Source organism: Pistacia vera, unplaced genomic scaffold, assembly GCF_008641045.1.
Source record: "Pistacia vera cultivar Batoury unplaced genomic scaffold, PisVer_v2 Contig344, whole genome shotgun sequence".
Lineage (NCBI taxonomy): Eukaryota > Viridiplantae > Streptophyta > Magnoliopsida > Sapindales > Anacardiaceae > Pistacia > Pistacia vera.
The window spans coordinates 596,169-613,307 of NW_022196162.1; the positions used below are offsets into that span (position 1 = coordinate 596,169).

General features: G+C 37.1%; 3 protein-coding genes across 6 annotated transcripts; 2 read left to right on the top strand and 1 right to left on the bottom strand.

The window, feature by feature from the left end:
- Window positions 1-17: 17 nt before the first annotated feature.
- LOC116138859 (CCAAT/enhancer-binding protein zeta) lies at window positions 18-9,245 on the bottom strand. 3 transcript variants are annotated; one of them, XM_031424521.1, is made up of 17 exons: window positions 8,399-9,245; window positions 7,828-7,903; window positions 7,426-7,545; window positions 6,999-7,074; window positions 6,832-6,900; window positions 6,625-6,705; window positions 6,055-6,126; window positions 5,836-5,928; window positions 5,578-5,733; window positions 5,330-5,413; window positions 5,053-5,196; window positions 4,651-4,740; window positions 4,128-4,210; window positions 3,675-4,037; window positions 3,314-3,536; window positions 2,699-3,189; window positions 18-431 (listed from the first exon to the last, which is right to left on the bottom strand). In XM_031424521.1, exons 1-17 carry the CDS (start codon window positions 9,120-9,122, stop codon window positions 275-277), a joined length of 3,102 nt encoding a protein of 1,033 aa, XP_031280381.1. In that variant the 5' UTR covers window positions 9,123-9,245; the 3' UTR covers window positions 18-274. The 3 variants fall into 3 exon arrangements, with proteins under 3 accessions (XP_031280381.1, XP_031280380.1, XP_031280379.1); XM_031424520.1 differs by having other exon boundaries at window positions 18-453; window positions 2,736-3,189; window positions 8,399-9,244; XM_031424519.1 differs by lacking the exon at window positions 18-431 and having other exon boundaries at window positions 2,300-3,189; window positions 8,399-9,242.
- LOC116138860 (17.4 kDa class III heat shock protein-like) lies at window positions 1,241-2,132 on the top strand. Of its 2 annotated transcripts, none has more exons than XM_031424522.1 (3): window positions 1,241-1,309; window positions 1,413-1,633; window positions 1,725-2,132. In XM_031424522.1, exons 2-3 carry the CDS (start codon window positions 1,424-1,426, stop codon window positions 1,980-1,982), a joined length of 468 nt encoding a protein of 155 aa, XP_031280382.1. In that variant the 5' UTR covers window positions 1,241-1,309; window positions 1,413-1,423; the 3' UTR covers window positions 1,983-2,132. The 2 variants fall into 2 exon arrangements, with proteins under 2 accessions (XP_031280382.1, XP_031280383.1); XM_031424523.1 differs by having other exon boundaries at window positions 1,246-1,309; window positions 1,418-1,633.
- A 1,348-nt stretch (window positions 9,246-10,593) lies between the features above and the next one.
- On the top strand, window positions 10,594-13,216 carry LOC116138885 (40S ribosomal protein Sa-2-like). The gene is made up of 5 exons (XM_031424561.1): window positions 10,594-10,815; window positions 11,779-12,041; window positions 12,149-12,346; window positions 12,521-12,728; window positions 12,862-13,216. The coding sequence occupies exons 1-5, from the start codon at window positions 10,671-10,673 to the stop codon at window positions 12,969-12,971; spliced, it is 924 nt and encodes a 307-aa protein (XP_031280421.1). The 5' UTR covers window positions 10,594-10,670; the 3' UTR covers window positions 12,972-13,216.
- Window positions 13,217-17,139: the final 3,923 nt, after the last annotated feature.

The window sequence follows — 17,139 nt, forward strand, 5'->3', positions numbered from 1 at the left end:
CAAGTGAACACAAGATGGGTGAAAAAGGAAAAAAGAATGAGATTGTACAAACACCATTTGAAGTTTGAACTTCACTGTGGTGCTGCAGTAGTCCATCCTCGCTATAAAAAATGTTACAGAGAAAAAGAGAACAAAATTGGAGGTATAAGTTGAATCATCAGCAGAGGAGTTCAGCCATGATATATTTCTTCCTCTTGTTTTGTGATCGTAGATCAGGCACAGGTAGAAGTACCTTTGGCTGCATGAATGAACAATTACCGGAGGTGTGTAGTGCTTACTTAGATGACTTTTTTTTCTTCCTTGACTTGGACTTTTTCTTTCCTGTGGGTTCTGTTTCAGTGGGACTATCCTCATTCAGCAAATGTTCATAGTCTTCAAGACTTGCAAAGGGGGTGGCTGCAGACTTCCCACCAGACTTCCGTTTTCGTTTTCTTTGATTGAGTTCATCTTCACCATCACTTTCNTTAAAAAAAATGGATAATTTCTTTTAATTAAAATATTATCAAAACAAAAAAATGTTTAAATAAATTTTAATATTTTTTAAACTTATAAATAATAACCAATTTCTCTCTCTCAATTATCCAACTTGAATGTGTTCAACAAGAGAGAAGAGTAGATCAAAACCGCACATTTATTGGGGATGGCTCTGTGATGATGCCACGTACATACTCGAATCAAACAGATGGCTCCACAGTATCCTGCAGAAGTACACGTGTAATTACAAGAGCACTCCACAAAGCTGATGATTTTTCCAGATTTTTCAAGCTCCACCCCGAAGATCTCTCGAACTTTCCCTTCTCTATTTCTATATATTCCCCGAAGCTTTCTCGGCAACCAAACAGAAAAATAAGTTCTTGCGCACGCTAAACAAGTCTTCTATTTTCTCGCACTTTCCCTCGTTTTCTAACATATTCTCTCACCTGTCCAAATTCAAGTTTCTTAAAAGGTAAGAATTGCCTGCGGATAGGATAGCAAATCTTTTCTTTTGTTTCAATCAAATTTTGTTGTTTTCTTTTTAAAAAAAGAAAATCAGAACTTTGGTTTCTAGCAATCTAGTCGTCTGGTCTTGTAATTCGACAATTTGAAATCAAGCATCAAACTTTCCCGACAAACAAACAGAAAAAATATCTCTTCAAGTACTTGGTAGCTACTCAGTCACATATTCGTCCCAATGGTACTCTTCAAATAATGTTTTCAAAGGGTCATTCAACTGTTGTAAGCCATTATTCTAACTGGTAATTGGATTTCCAGTGGTGTGTTAACCAACAATCAAGTCTCGGCCTTTTCTCGGGAAACAAACAGAACAAATGTAATGTCTTTAAGTACTTGAGCAAAACTCTTTGCATATTTAAGTTTTTCTTTTTGTTTTGTGAAACTTAGAAAGTCATGTAATTGAGTCATTTGATATGCAGATCAGACGAAAATGAGCAGAGTGGTCGATGATGTAGCAGCAGCAGTGAACCATTTGTTTGGTTTTCCTGAAACAATGGAGAAATTGGTGTTCCATTCAAGGTCGAATCCTGAGGCAAATGAGAACAAGGGAGTTGGTAGCAGTCCTGTGGACATTTTGGACTCTTCCAAGGAGTACATTTTCTATATGGATGTTCCTGGTCTGTCCAAATCTGACATTCAGGTAAGTTTTTGCAGAAATTTTACCCTCAAATTAAAAGCTTTTTCAGTAAGAGCATGGTTTTAATATATAAGTTCTGTCGATCCAATGGCAGGTGACGGTTGAGGATGAGAAAACACTGGTGATCCGAAGCAATGGGAAGAGGAAGCGCGAAGACGGTGAAGAGGAAGGCTGCAAGTACATCAGGCTTGAGAGGAGAGTACCGCAAAAGGTGTTGAGGAAGTTTAGGTTGCCTGAAAATGCCAATGTGTCAGCCATCACAGCCAAATGTGAACATGGTGTTTTGACTTTGGTTGTTGAGAAGCTTCCTCCACCACCCAAGTCTAAGACTGTCGAAGTTGCCATTTCTTGAAGAAGTGGAATAGATTCAAGAGTTTGTGTAAAATGGGTTGTCTTTAATTTGCGTCAAGAAGTAGGCCTAGGAAGTAGGCTTTTGTATTCTGGTTGTGTAAGTTTGAATGGCATGCAAACATTGTTTTATGGATTTTTTGTAGTTCTATGATTCTATCTGAATGGTGGTTTAACCTGTTTTGAAATGGATTTTGGCTCTTTTTCAAAGGGCCTAGAAACTGAGTTCACGAATGAACTGCATGTAAACAGAAAATGAATTTGATAAGGTGAATATGACTTACAACATAGATCATTTTCAGCACAAGTGAACACAAGATGGGTGAAAAAGGAAAAAAGAATGAGATTGTACAAACACCATTTGAAGTTTGAACTTCACTGTGGTGCTGCAGTAGTCCATCCTCGCTATAAAAAATGTTACAGAGAAAAAGAGAACAAAATTGGAGGTATTAGTTGAATCATCAACAGAGGAGTTCAGCCATGATATATTTCTTCCTCTTGTTTTGTGATCGTAGATCAGGCACAGGTAGAAGTACCTTTGGCTGCATGAATGAACAATTACCGGAGGTGTGTAGTGCTTACTTAGATGACTTTTTTTTCTTCCTTGACTTGGACTTTTTCTTTCCTGTGGGTTCTGTTCCAGTGGGACTATCCTCATTCAGCAAATGTTCATAGTCTTCAAGACTTGCAAAGAGGGTGGCTGCAGACTTCCCACCAGACTTCCGTTTTCGTTTTCTTTGATTGAGTTCATCTTCACCATCACTTTCATCTTCTGCATCACCGATATCAACACCTACATCATCGTCACCACCAACATCATCAGCAATAGCATCAAAATCTTCTCCCTCAGCAATATTAGAGGGGGCATCGATCTCTGCATCACTAACATCACCAACCAAGTCCTCATCATCTTCATTGGCAACTTGGTCCAAATCGTCGTAATCATAATCACCATCTGCTTTCAAAGAAGGATTGGAGGAGTCCAAAATATTTTCAATCTCTTCATTATCGCTGTCATCATCACCAACACCCCCATCAAGCAACTCGTCGGCCATCTCATCTTCTGCTCCCTTCTTTTTCTTCTTCTTCGGTTTTTTGGTAGAATTCATTTTATTCATATAAAATTTGTGGAAGACAAGATCTTCTGGTGACACATCCATTTCACCCAATGACAGAATCTCTGGCCCAATTAAGTTGTGGTTCATATCAAGCTGGGAAAAGAAATGGTGTGTTAGCAACATAAATTAGCGGGGTTTGATAGATGGGCAATTCCCTGAGTATAAACAAGTAAAATCTAAAGACATTGATCACTACACTGGAAGAGTTTAAGCTGACCTTCTTGGCAGGTTCAATTTGGGAACCACCATGCCATGTACTTTGCTTTGGCTTTTTCTCCATGAATTTGTCTAGAAAAGCTGTAAGTGTTAGGTCATTTAATGGGTTTCCATTGTATACAATATTGGCTCCAGAAAGAAGTGTCCCAGCCATGGTTGCAACAGATGGGTGAGCATGTGAAGCCAGTACCATCAGCTCCCACCAGCTTGCACGATCCGCATTGCTGCCATTTCATTGACAAAGAAAATAAGGGACAAATAGATGTATAACATGAAGAAAAATGGTAGCTAAAAAAGTAGGCCACATCATCTCAGAAGGGGGAAAAAAGGTAAAAGGAGAGAAAATTAAAAAAATGAAATACCAATAAGAAGGTTCTCTGTGCCGGGGATCATATCCTCCAGGCATGGAAGACTTGTTAGATGGACGAGGTTGCTGTGTGTCACGATCAAACTGTGTTTCAGATTTCTGAACCATTTTGGTATTATCTCTGATTAGAAATTCCCCTGATTCATCTGAAACATCATCTTCAGAATCGGTGGCTGGATGGTCATCTTCATCTTCTGAAGATTCACCATCAGAGTTGGCATCATGAATGCCATTAACAGTTTTGTCATTGTTTTCTTCTTTCCTCAATGCAGCACTAGGTTCATTATCAGTCTCTTCTACAATATCTTCAAAATGTTCAATTTCTTCATCAACTGACTCATTCTGCAGCACCATATTCCTGATAGGGGGAAAATAATTAATTATCAATTGAATCTTCTTCAGTGACAGAACTTAGAGCAGGGCATATCTAAAATAACACAAGCCTTACCACAACGGGGGCCTTGCTTTAAGAACTTCAGAGAGGAGGAACAGGCATCCACAAGCATATTGAGGTGGTTGTTGAAGTGCAACCTGTTTTATTTAATTGACAATCTTTGTTAGGTGTAGCACATAGAAAGCTATAACTCATTACAAACTAGAGAATTTAAATTCACTCATTAATTTTAATGCCACCATTAATGTTTCCAGGTTGCTCAACACAACATGATAATACTATATACACATCAAGGTATGAACTTATTATTGCTATATCAACCAAGCAAAGAGCAGAAGATGTCAATAAGTGAAACATAAATTAGCATATACTAACATAACATGGGCCCGTACGCAAAGAAGGAAAAGAAATACATTATCAAGCACCAGAGATGACACGAAGGCAAAGAAGAAAAAGAAATAGATAATTCATTCAGGCACCACAGATGACAAAAATTTACAAAAGACAAAACCTAGGAGAGATGCTTGGGCATCTGCTAAAGGAAAAGCTACACAGAGTAAGAACTAGCAGCATTTACCTGCAATACACGCTTTGCAAAGGCTGCTATACGCTTCAAATTTACATCATTCTTCATGGCTCTGAGAAGAAGTCCAATGAACATTTCTGCCTGAAAACCAGCCACATAAATAGCCCAAAATATTAAACAACCGATTCTTAGAAAAATAGATGAATGACAAAAAACCACCATCAACTCATCCTAAATCAACTATGAATATAAATCATGAAAGAGGAATATGAATTTCAGGCGGGAATAGATTGCAGTCAAAGAATTAACAACGAGGTAATGTTGGATCAAGCAGTGATGTCCATCAACTACATCATTGTCAAGCTTTCAAATATAATTATCCACATATTCATTGTAGAGCATGAATAAGCATGCACTGTCCCAAATACATATAGTAATTGCAGAACTCCTTGCCTTAGAAGAATTCATGGCAGCAGGAAGAAGAAGTTTTGAGTACAGAGCACGGTAAAACCGATCGCTGACAATCTGATTCTTGGAAGAAATTTTATCAAGAAGCATCAATGCTTGAACTCCGACATTAAAATTTTTTGAATGAACCTGCACAAAAGGGTTATATTACATCAAGTGCCACGGTGACAATAACGCTCATCCATCAGTAGCTCTACTACCTACAAGAAAAAGTTATATGACAATCCAACAACAATAAACTAGCAGTAATCTTTGAGCTTACCAGTTTGAAGAGCATTGGTGTTTGGACCTCAATAATGTCATCAGCCTCATTACTTGAAACATAAGGAAATGCTCGGTTGACTCCCTATAAATATGAACAGGAAAGCATAAGTAAATTAGAAAACTTCTAGAGAAACAATTCTAAAGGCACAAAATTTCAGCATATCAAAAGTGTTTAAAAAAGCCAATGAGAGTAAAGCATTTTGCTTTACTGTCACCTCAGCAGGGACAAAATATGCCTATACTGACCATCAGCAGAGCTGATAGAAGTCTTGAATCCAATTCAATGTGAGATTCTGATGAATTTTTTTCTTTGTTCTCCTTTGAAAAAGTAGAAGATTGTTTATCCTTTGTTTTGGTGTTCTTATCCATCTTTTCACCATCACCGGCCTCAGTAATTAATACCTGAAATCCAGATAGTTAAATCTTTTATTTCTGACATTTTATCCAGTCAGAATGAACTCTAGAATTGTAAGCTCAACCACATCAGTGAAAATCCAAATCTACCTTGAACAGTGCAAAATACACATCTATCAAACGTTTTGCCACCTTTGGTCCATCTCCTTTGTGGCTAAGACGAATTTGACTCAAAAAGTTAACCTGCATCATGTACAACAGGGTATCCAAGCTAAATTTATTCATGGAAACCATGACTCTAAATTATGCCACTGGCAAACTCCATATATCTAGAAACTCAATTCATTGCACAAGAATGATTGGACATACACCATGGTACTTTGCTCTCAATCCCAAATGAGGCCGAAAGAGAAACGTATCCACTTCAGTTATCACCACAGCCTGAAAAAGGAAGCTTTTACTAATTACAATCATAAGATGTGTTGCAGAAGCATATTAGAGCATAAATTTTACACATAGAACATCTTACATCAATTCAATTGCTTGATGCAGATTTCAACTAGAGGTAAACTTTTGAAAGACTAATCTATGGGAGCTGAATCCACAAAAGCACACATATTAATTATTTTCCTTCATGTACTGTTTTCTACAAATCTTTTCTCTTTTCTTCGGCACGTGAAAATGCAACAAATTATCAGTGCGATATCCAAATGTTCATTGAAAAATGGTGGGTAGTATATGTTACATATTGAATACAAAATGAGGAACAAAAGTGTAAATCAGTAAACATTTTTCTTCTATCATCACAAACTCCAACTACCATGAACTTCAGTCTGTCAAAGTTGTTATATAAATAAAACAGATGTGATAAAGCAGTATGAAATAAACACATAAGCCCCAAAAAACTAACATTGGAAAGAAACTATACTACAATTGTACCTTCATATTTGGGTGGTCAGACAGAAGATTCGATAAGTGAAAATCAGCATTGGATGCACCTTTATTTTGGGGATCTCCCAGCTGTAAGTAATTAAAACATGAGAACAAACAAAAAAAAGGCTTCCAGAGGCTGTATCAAATTCAAGAACCAGCTTCAACAAAAAAATTTGATGTTTCAGATGAGGCCAAAATTCATTCGGAACTTACTTTATTAACTAGTGCAGAAAGCAATCTGTGCTCTTGCTCTGATTTGCTTGTCAGCAGTGCATAAATGTTCTAAAGGATAAACCAGCATTCAGTCAGACATTTACAATATGACAGAGGTATCTAGTTGGACAGAAAAACCACAGAAGAAAAGAATTGTAAAAGCTAACCTTCAATGCCTTGGTTTTTAGTACAGGTAATACATCTCTAGACGCTTCCTCTAGTGCCAAAACAAAACGCTCGTATCTATAATAGTCATGTACATCACATCAGAACTGGGGAGTGAAGTTTGTATAATGAACGTAGTCCAAATGAATACAAAACGATGTGGGTCACAGGCTACAGAGAAAATCTAAGATGAATGCTCTGATTTAGCATTAAGCGGGCTGAAGTCAAGTAAATTCTTAGAATCTAATGACTATCTTATATAAAAAGATATATGCACAGAGAACGGCAATTTAGTCACCGGAGATTGGAAACAAGAGGACTCAAAAACGTTGCCCATTAAAATATTATCAAGAATCAATGGTTGCTTGGCAATACTACAAGGAATGGTTGTAAGGAAAAAAGAAATGAAGATAAAGCAGTTAACCATACCTTTGCTTCAGGCATTCCTCATAATACCAGAAAAGCAAAAGGGAATAACCATCTTTTGTCTCAGGGAGATTATTTAATGGCCGCTGTACAAGAGTCTTCAGCTTACGATCAGGTAATAAACTGTTAAACAAAAATATGAGTGGTAAATCAATGCACCACTGAAGCATAAAACTCATTGGTATCCAAAGTAGACATACAGACTTAAGTAGTTAAGCCAATAAAATCCAAACTAAGCACCTTTTTCTAGTAAGAATTCTAAATGTGCTCAAACTCACATATTCACCATTTCAATAGTGGAACAATAACTATTCACTGATTTCCATAGTTGGTGAACAAATTGATAAAAGTGGGTGGGCGGGAGATACAGAGCGAGAGAGAGAGAAAGAGGGGAGACACTCTAACCTTGAAATAAACAGTTCTTTTAATGCCTCAAATCCTGTCAAAGCATGCCTCTTTCCCACTTTAGATGATACCATTCCTGAAACACACGAAAAGTTCAGTTAAAGCCAACTCAAATATTCAAACCCCTGACAACTATTTAAACCATGCAGTGGTGACAGAACACTAGAACCTCCGAAAATATGAGGTAATTGCATTGCAGTATCAATATCAATAGAGGAAAAAGAAGAATTAGTTCTCTCAGATTGGAGCAAAACTTATATGACAATGAAATAAAAGCCATAAACCATGAATTCAACAAAAACATCGAACTTTTCTTAATTTTTAAGATATCAACTTGAAATTTTAAAAACACAGCCCTTCTGTAAATTCTCTTGTAATTTCTGTATCCTCCATGTTTAAAAGCTTAACAACAAACATTCAGAACTCCAATGAATAAAGCCTAACTACTACACCCAACAAAAAACATAAAACCATTACATAATTCACAATTAAACAACAAATAGAATCATTCCACAATTTAAACACAACACTCTGAAACTCAAAAAATAATATAAAAAATCATATATCATACCCAAGAGAGCATCAAGTGACCTCAAATTGGCCACAGGATTATCCCCAACCATAACACTAAAGGCAGAAACTTTATCAGCTGCAGTCCCTGACCTCTGTGTTGCCACCAACATTTTAATGTCGCCATTTTGCCCCCTTGAACCTTCATAATCACTAACATACTGCCACAGAAGCCTCTCTCCCAACTCCCTCTTCTTCTCCACCTCTTTCAACTCCACCACTCTCTTGTTACCAGTCTTCTCTTCACCACCCAACACTTTCTCCTCCAACTCTTTAGCATCCACATACCACACCCCAAGATTGCTAGCTTTCACTAAGGGCAGTTTTGGCATCTTCTTAAACTTATCATTACTAACACCACCCCTATCAAGTGACAGAACTGGTGGCTTTGGCACTGGTTTTGAGCTAAATGTTTCATTTTTATTTCTGGGTTCTTGCTCAGAATTAGTTTTTTTATTGTTTTGGTAGTGATTCTTGGTATTTGGCATCTGGGTGCTTTTCGGGTCTTTTTGAAATTGAGTTTTGTCATTGTTTTTTGATTTATCGGAGTTGGATTTTTTGGAGGTTTTGTGGGGTTTAAGAGGGCCAGTTTTGCGGAAATCAGAGTCGTTGAAGCCTACGGAAGAAGAAGAGAGGCCTAAAGTGGAAGCAAAAGAGGCTATATCTGATTTTAAGAGATCTATGTCTTGTTTGTTTTTGGTTTTTGAAGGGTTTGAATCAGACATTTTTGCATATAGAGAGTAATTGCATAGACTATAGAGACGGAAGGGGTTTAAAGGTGAGGCTTTTAGGGTTTTGTGAAATTTGCAGCAAGAGAGTTTGGTTGAACAGAGTAGGAGAACGGCACCGTCTTGTGCATCCTTGAGAAAACATGAAGATAGATTGTGGGTGAATGGTAGATCATTACTCATATTGAAAGGGTTATACAATATTAATCATCTTTAATATAATTATAATTACAAAATTATGATTTATTTATACAAAATATACTAAAATTATTTTCATCTAAATTTTAGTGTATTATAATTGTGATCCCTCAATAAATAATTGAACTTTTACCCTATGTATAGTGTATAAACAATTCAAATAAAATTCATATTGAAATCTTGCACACATTTTGCTAATAATATGTATGACATTGTCATTCCCAACTTTGTATTATCAAATAGCTTATGTCAATTTGTATGTAGTATGCATTGTTTTAAAACCCGACAGGAGGGCAACTCGTTTTGCTGTCTGGGTCACGAGTCAACCAGTCCAACCGATAACGTCAACGACAATTTTATTTTTAAAAAATTACATATTATCCATTAAATTTTAATATATAACAAAAATTCCCCTAAAAAGTTTAAATTTGTCCCTAAAATTTTTATTTATTTAAAAAATACCCCCAAAAAATTCCCAATTAATCTCTAAACTTTTGACATATCTCCAAAGCACTCTTATAAAATTACAAGTAACCCTTATAATTTTAAAATATTACGAAAACCCCCCTAAAACCTAAACCGGACTAGAGAAGCTGTCGGGTCCTGGTCTGACCGGCCAGTCCAATTTTTAAAACAGAGGTAGTATGTATTATATGCTTCTTATGAAGCAATGCCAATATACTAAGAGGAAACACCCCTCATTTTTTACCTGTTACACCCATGGGAATGTTTTGAAAAACCCTTCAACCTCGTACACTCTCCACCCTTGCTGCTCTTCTCAGTTCTCACGACGTTATGGAAGTAGGTCGTGACACTCTCCCACACCCATTTGTATGCATGTCCTCGTGCCTATCATGCTCGCAAATATTTAGAAAAATTAACCAACCCAAACTTAATTTCAAATTGTTAGCATGTGAATTGCTAGATTCGATGATTTTTTGCAATCTAGGGTTGTGTCAATATATCACGTAAAATTTGTAAACGTATAACATGAAACTTGTAAACCAAAAATGTTAAACTCGTAAAATACATTTGTATAATGTTGCATAATACGTATGGCATAAATATAAAGCTCAAAAGATCTTCATATTCTATGTGGGCCGGATCTAACAATAATACTAAATCCAGCCCATGACAACCCAAAGGGATAAATTCGTCATTAAACAAACTAGGGTTTCTCAACCCTAAATATCACCTTTATAAACCACACAATTACAGTTTCTTCTTTCTTCTCTGAACGAGCCCTTCTCTTCGCACATCTTTTTCTCCACTCTCCAGCTCTCAATCTCTCACGAGACTCTAAACCCACTTAGGGTTTACTACAGAGAAGCAGAAAACAGGGCAAAAATGGCGTCATCTAATGCAACTGCACCAAGGCAGCTGTCTCAAAAGGAGGCCGACATTCAGATGATGTTGGCTGCTGAAGTCCACCTTGGAACCAAGAACTGTGACTTCCAGATGGAACGTTACGTCTTCAAGCGCAGGAATGATGGTATATTTTGTTGAAGTCCCTCTAATTTCGATATTGTGTATATTGATCCGTTTGCTCTTATTGAATTAAGTAAGTTAAGTTGTGTGGTTTTTCATTTTGCTGTTTGTTTTTATGTTTTTTGTGCTTGTATGATACGTTGATCCGTTGAAGCTAAGATATTTTGGTTTTTAATTATGTTTTAAACGGTGGCATATGTATTCATGGTTGTTCTGCAGGTAGCTCTGTGTCTTTAAAGTAACTCTTTTTAGGGGATTTTTCTTTATTTTTTTGGTATGTTTTGTTGGAATTTACTGGTATTCGTATGAGAAAATGCTAGAGTTAGTGGGAGATCTGATATGTTGGATTCTTAGGTGCTATACTTGCTCTTGAGGAAGTATTGAGTACATCAAAGAGCAGTTGTATTTCAATGTGTAAAGAGTGTTGTGACTGTTAATTAAACATTTTATAGTCTTGTGTTCAATTATGTTCTTTTTTGCATTTGTAATTGTTTAGGGAATTGAGATTCTGAATGTTTTGTTGGAGTTAACGTGTCTGAGGATGTTCTCTTTTAATGTTGAGAATTTTTTTTTGTTTGGATAAGATGTATAGGCGTTGAGAATATTGAAGGATAGAATAGAAAATTTTCAAATGTTTTTCATTATGTTTAATTGACATGCGAGGTTGTACAATTTCTTTGATTTTTCATCGAGTACAAAGTTGTAAATGTTGTCAAATTTTCTGGTCCATTATAATGTGGTTAATAGAGTTGGTGTGGTGGGTCTGCCCTTAGGGTGCTATTGAACTAGATGATTTCTGTATGTTGTTTTACTTGCCATGTTCAGGATGTTATAACACATGATTCGATGGCCTTTGGCTTAACGCTTGTGAAATCTTGTGGGCTGAAATCTGAGTAGTAATATGTTATCATGTGTATAATTATAAGTTCACTACTTCATTCCTAATTTTTGTATTCTTTTTGCATAGGTATTTATATCATCAATCTTGGCAAGACATGGGAGAAGCTTCAGATGGCAGCCAGAGTTATTGTTGCCATTGAGAACCCTCAGGACATTATTGTCCAGTCGGCTAGGCCCTATGGTCAAAGAGCTGTTCTGAAGTTTGCCCAGTACACTGGTTGCCATGCTATTGCTGGAAGGCACACTCCTGGTACATTCACCAACCAGCTTCAGACTTCGTTCAGTGAGCCTCGTCTGCTTATCTTGACTGATCCAAGAACCGATCACCAGGTATGTGGTATTCCATTTGTCGTATAACTAATTTGTTTGGTTGCTATTCCACTGGATATCTGCACTTTCTGGTTATGTACACTATAACCAACACTATGACATTGCAGCCTATTAAGGAAGCAGCTCTTGGGAACATCCCCACCATTGCCTTCTGTGATACTGACTCACCAATGCGTTATGTTGATATTGGTATCCCTGCCAATAACAAGGGCAAGCACAGCATTGGGTGCCTCTTCTGGCTTTTGGCTAGGATGGTTCTGCAGATGCGGGGCACAATTCGTCCTGGCCATAAGTGGGATGTCATGGTATATATCTATCAAACATTATTATTCAACTCTTCTGTATTGATGATATTCAATCATATCTTTCCTCCTGTATTTTCATTCAAGTGTTTTCCAGAAGTTGACATGGATTATGTTCATATCTTTACATTGAGCCAACTTTCCTGCGTTTAATCTATGCATCTTTACTATGTGCAGGTGGACTTGTTCTTCTACAGGGAACCTGAGGAGGCCAAGCAAGCTGAAGAAGAAGAGCTTGCTGCTCCCATTGAATTTGGAAGTACTGCTCCTGACTATGCCATGAACTTGGCTAGCGATCAATGGCCTACCCAAATCTCTGATTCACAGTGGCCCGGTGAAGCTCAGAAACCCATTGCTGCTGTTCCTGGTACCTTTTTCCCAGACGGTTAGTCTTCATCTATTTGTTTTCGCTAAGTTTGCTGTATTTCGGTTTGGTTAATCTGCTTGCCACCGGTTCTAATTTCAATGGTTTAAAGATTTAATAGTTACTCCTGTCAAATGAACTTTTGATTGTGCAGTTCCTTTGCCAGCTGGAGATGGATGGGATGCCGTGCCTGCTCCACAACTGGCTGGTGTTGCCCCCGACGTACCTGCCCCTCCTGCCCCTCAAGCTACTGGCTGGGATTAAGGGCAGCATTGCGCAATTAGTTTTGTCTTGACCCCATTTCCTACCATTTCCTTCATAATTACGGCCTAGTTTTGAACTATTATTATTTTATGTTTTGGCAAAGAACCTGGTTTTTGTTGGCACAGTTTAGTTTTAGACATTGAGAGTTAGGTTTTGTTATTCATGATGATGATATCTGAAGTGATGAATATTTTGTTATGTTACAATTATTATCCCAAAGTTACCCAAGTTTTTGTGTTTGTCAACTCCAATCTATTCCCCATGCTATTGGCGACAATTACCTTGCTATAAAAGCCTTAAAATGTTATGAGTCTGTTTGGTTTGTTACTTTCGATAAGATTTTGATTTTGAGAATAAGATTGGGTAGTTGAAAAGGTTGATTATTACGACATAAAATTTAAAAATTAACAAAAATATTTTTTAGGTTTGCTAATTTAACTAAACTTTCTAATATATAAAATTTTTATAAAATGGCAAAAACATCCAACCCATCTACTGTGTTAGATTCATGTCAAGATTCATGTCACTATTGTTAGAATTTGGTCTAAAAATGACGTTACGACGTAGACTGGTTGGATCTGGTCGGTTGTGTGTTAATCTGGTTTTTTTGGGTTAGATCCACTATAGATTTGGTCGAAAAAGGTTAGATTTACGATTAGATCTGATTGTCGACGGTCGAAAAATGTCAGATCTGATCGTCAGTCGCGGCCAAAGATACGGTCGTCGTTGACTGTCATTTATGACCAAATTTGGCCATTGTTGGTCATTTTTACGTTGTTGTGACAAATTTCGGTTACCATCGACGGTGGTTGTTGGAATCTGACAACTATAGGTGAATGGGGGTGTTTTCATTAGTTTTTAAACTTTTTTTCTAGGGTATTTAATTAAATTAATAAACTTGGAAGGTCTAAAAATAATTAAATAAAATATAATAGTATTTTCTAAATAATTAAACAAACAACTATTTTAGAAATAAGATAAAGAATGGGGCATGAAATAATAAAACAAACGGACTCGTATTATTTTGCATGTTCTACAACTCTGACAAGCTCAATACTGCCCATACTCTTATGAGAGTTGAGGACTTTCTCCCACCAAAAAAAAAGGTTTAATGACATTCTTTTAAAATATTATTTAATTATCACCATTAGTAATTTTTCTTAAACGGTAATTTTTGTTGCGAGGAAGGGTAGGAGGGTTAAAAGTCAGTGATAAATGAGGATAGAATGGTTTATTGGGCTTCATCAATCTCTCCTAAAGCATGTGTCGGCCTAGTAAATTTAACCAAGCGCTTCTTGGGAGGCAACCCAAGTGTTCTAAATTTTTGTTTTCTATTTTTATTTCAGTGTGTTGAATGTTTTTATCTTTTTAATTTGTGGTTTTTGGTGTTTCAGGTGAAGTTTTCAGCTAATGCAAGGACGGAAAATACTCAGACTTCGCGTGGGGTGATAATTATTTTTCTCGCGGCGAAGCACATTGAGTAAAAACAATTTTGAAAAGTCTCAACTTCGCGCCGCGAAGATTGTTCTTCGTCGGGGCGATGCAACCTAAAAATTTGTGATAGCTACGTATTTTATTTGTCTTTGCCGCGGCGAAGAAGGTAGATGAAATTTTTCTAAGGAAATTTCGCCGCGGGATAGCCACTGTATTTTTTTCGCCCGGCGAAGTATTTTGCTTCGCGCGGTGAAACCTGGGTTTCCAATTAGGGCTCATAAACGAAGAACTTCATCGCGGCGAAGACTGTTTTATATATAAACTCGCTTTGGCTTTTCATTTCTACGTATTTTTCAAATACATTGAGAGAAAAATTTTCCAATTCAATCCTTTGGTCCCAAGTGCTTCCCAACCAAAGTTTCACTCCTTAACCCTCTTAAACACCAAAACAACCATTTCAACAACAAATTTTTTGAAAAATTCACGAAATTTTGAGTTTAAGAAATTTGGAGCTTTCTAATCTGGGCTGATTCTGAGTAAATTGGTGGCGAATAATCCTTCATATGGTAAGATCTCAAGTTCCCTAAACCATTTCGCAAAATTTCAAGTTTTAAGTTGTAGATCTTAAAAATTATTTTTGGTTGAGTTGCGAATTTTGTGAGTTGGATTTGTTGAAGAAGGGTTATTGTGATGTGTGTGATTTTGAGGAGTGTGGGTGTTGAGTTTTGAAGTGTGGTGTGAATTCGGAGAAATCATAGTTTGGGGGTCTGATTGAGATTTTTGGAAGTGTTTTCCATTTTCTTTTTTAGGTTTGAATTGGTTGTTGTGGGGAACCTAGGCTTGAATTTTTGGGTTGCGTTATGAATTGGATTATAGGAAATGGCACCCAAAATTAAGTTGCCATACAAAGGAAAGGGAAAAGGAATGAAAGTGGATAACGTTTTGTGAATGAAGAAGCCCAAAAACGATATCAAGGGTATCCAAGAAGAGATAAGGGCTTTATTCCTGAGCGCGGATTGACCACGAGTCAGGCGTTGGATTGGAGTCGAGGGAGACGATGGGAACTGTTATGAGTGCTTCTGCACAATCGGTTGTGAGCCGTGTAAGGGAGTTTATGCGGATTGTGAGGAAGGTTTTGATTGTGAGAGGGGTTGATGTGCCGTTTACAGCAGATGTGATCAATGAGTTTTACAACTGCCTGGATTTGATCAGGATGAGTATGGAAGTTAGGGGGACACAGTTTGAGGTAGTATCATTCCTCGGTCATTGCAAAACCGAATGCAACTTGGTCAGTGTCGAAGAAACAAAAGAAGACCATTAAGGGAACTTCTTTGACACCGATTGCTCGAGTGTAGCAGTATTTTTGTAGTGCGAAGTTGATGCTGGAAACGCACATAGCACAGTAAATTACGAAAAAGCATTACTGCTTTATTCCATTCCACATGAAAGAGTATCTATGTGGGAAAGATTATCTTTACAAACATTCTTATGCGCCAAACCAAGGCGATCAAGTTATTCTTTCCCACATTCATCACAGCCTTGTGCATTAGAGTTAGAGGCAAGGTAGGAGATGATGAGCAACGTATTCATGCTGCCCCTATCCTCGATTCAGATTATTTTCAGAAGCATCTTGAACGTCCAGAAGCTGAGCAACCAAAGGAGGAACAAAATGGCAGAGAAACCCACACAAGGCCCTGTCACATCTCTCAGTCCACAGCTACAGAAGGAGTGATGTAGCATGAGTATGATGAAACGGATGACAAAACGTCAGGAGTTGGTTGGTGAGCAGACCTAGATGATGTATGAGATGTAGAAGAGTAGCTTTAACAAGTCAACATTGACACTTCAGGATTCCAATGGGCTGATGGGATTCAGATGAGTGGATGGGCTCCGATCAGAAGAGGAAGACGAGGGAGGCGAAGAATGAGCACCGGAACACCTGTGTGTTGTCCTTATTTTCATTTGTTTTAGTTGATTTTGTTTTTCATTTCAAACATTAAACTCAGTTTATATTTTTGTTTTGGATTGTTGTAGTTGTTTTCATTGTTCATTTTCTTGTAATTTGTAGTTATGTAAGGACGAGATTAGATGTAATACTTTCATATTAGTCTGTAAATTTTTCTAACCTAGTGGACACCACAGTTTCAATTGTTTTGACAGATGTTGGGTGATGAAAAGGTCACAGATCGGGTGTGCACTGTGGGCGACACTTCACGGATTAATCAGGAAACTATCCGTACCTTGTTTTTTTTTTTTCTATTTAATTTATGCGTAATGGGACATTGGGGACAATGTCATTTTTTGTTGGGGGTAGGAAAATTAGAAAATTTTGATGTTGATTTATTTGGTTTGATTGTTTTTGCCGATGATGAATTGTATTCAATGACGCGAATTGAGTGTTACGTTTTATTGTTGGAAATGTTAAGCATTGCTTCAAGTTTAGGTTTATTGACTGAGTTTTGATTGAGGTTTGTTGAGTGGTTAAAACACCATTTTCATTTTTCGACATGCTTAGATTCATTTTATGTATCTAGGTAAAGTTTGAAATGTTGGTGGACTTTAGAACCTAGTAGAGAAGTGTTGAGGCGAAATCTAGCATTAGACATGGTTGAGGAGATGATTTAGGCATTATTGTCCGATCCTTGTACCTTAAACACTCTGTCGTACCCTTAGAAGAATTCGATCATAATGCAAACACAAAGAAAGGGAAGAGTTGTACGAATTGACTAAAAGA

What these genes read in the sequence shown, in the direction of transcription:
- LOC116138859 (XM_031424521.1), bottom strand. Translation starts at nt 9,122, where the DNA reads ATGTCTGATTCAAACCCTTCAAAAACCAAAAACAAACAAGACATAGAT. An exon ending in TTTCTGCACTAGTTAATAAA is followed by an intron (nt 6,706 to 6,831) that starts GTAAGTTCCGAA and finishes AATTACTTACAG; the next exon opens with CTGGGAGATCCCCAAAATAA. An exon ending in CTGCCATGAATTCTTCTAAG is followed by an intron (nt 4,741 to 5,052) that starts GCAAGGAGTTCT and finishes GCTGGTTTTCAG; the next exon opens with GCAGAAATGTTCATTGGACT.
- LOC116138860 (XM_031424522.1), top strand. Translation starts at nt 1,424, where the DNA reads ATGAGCAGAGTGGTCGATGATGTAGCAGCAGCAGTGAACCATTTGTTT. An exon ending in TGTCCAAATCTGACATTCAG is followed by an intron (nt 1,634 to 1,724) that starts GTAAGTTTTTGC and finishes ATCCAATGGCAG; the next exon opens with GTGACGGTTGAGGATGAGAA.
- LOC116138885 (XM_031424561.1), top strand. Translation starts at nt 10,671, where the DNA reads ATGGCGTCATCTAATGCAACTGCACCAAGGCAGCTGTCTCAAAAGGAG. An exon ending in CTTCAAGCGCAGGAATGATG is followed by an intron (nt 10,816 to 11,778) that starts GTATATTTTGTT and finishes CTTTTTGCATAG; the next exon opens with GTATTTATATCATCAATCTT. An exon ending in GCCATAAGTGGGATGTCATG is followed by an intron (nt 12,347 to 12,520) that starts GTATATATCTAT and finishes TACTATGTGCAG; the next exon opens with GTGGACTTGTTCTTCTACAG.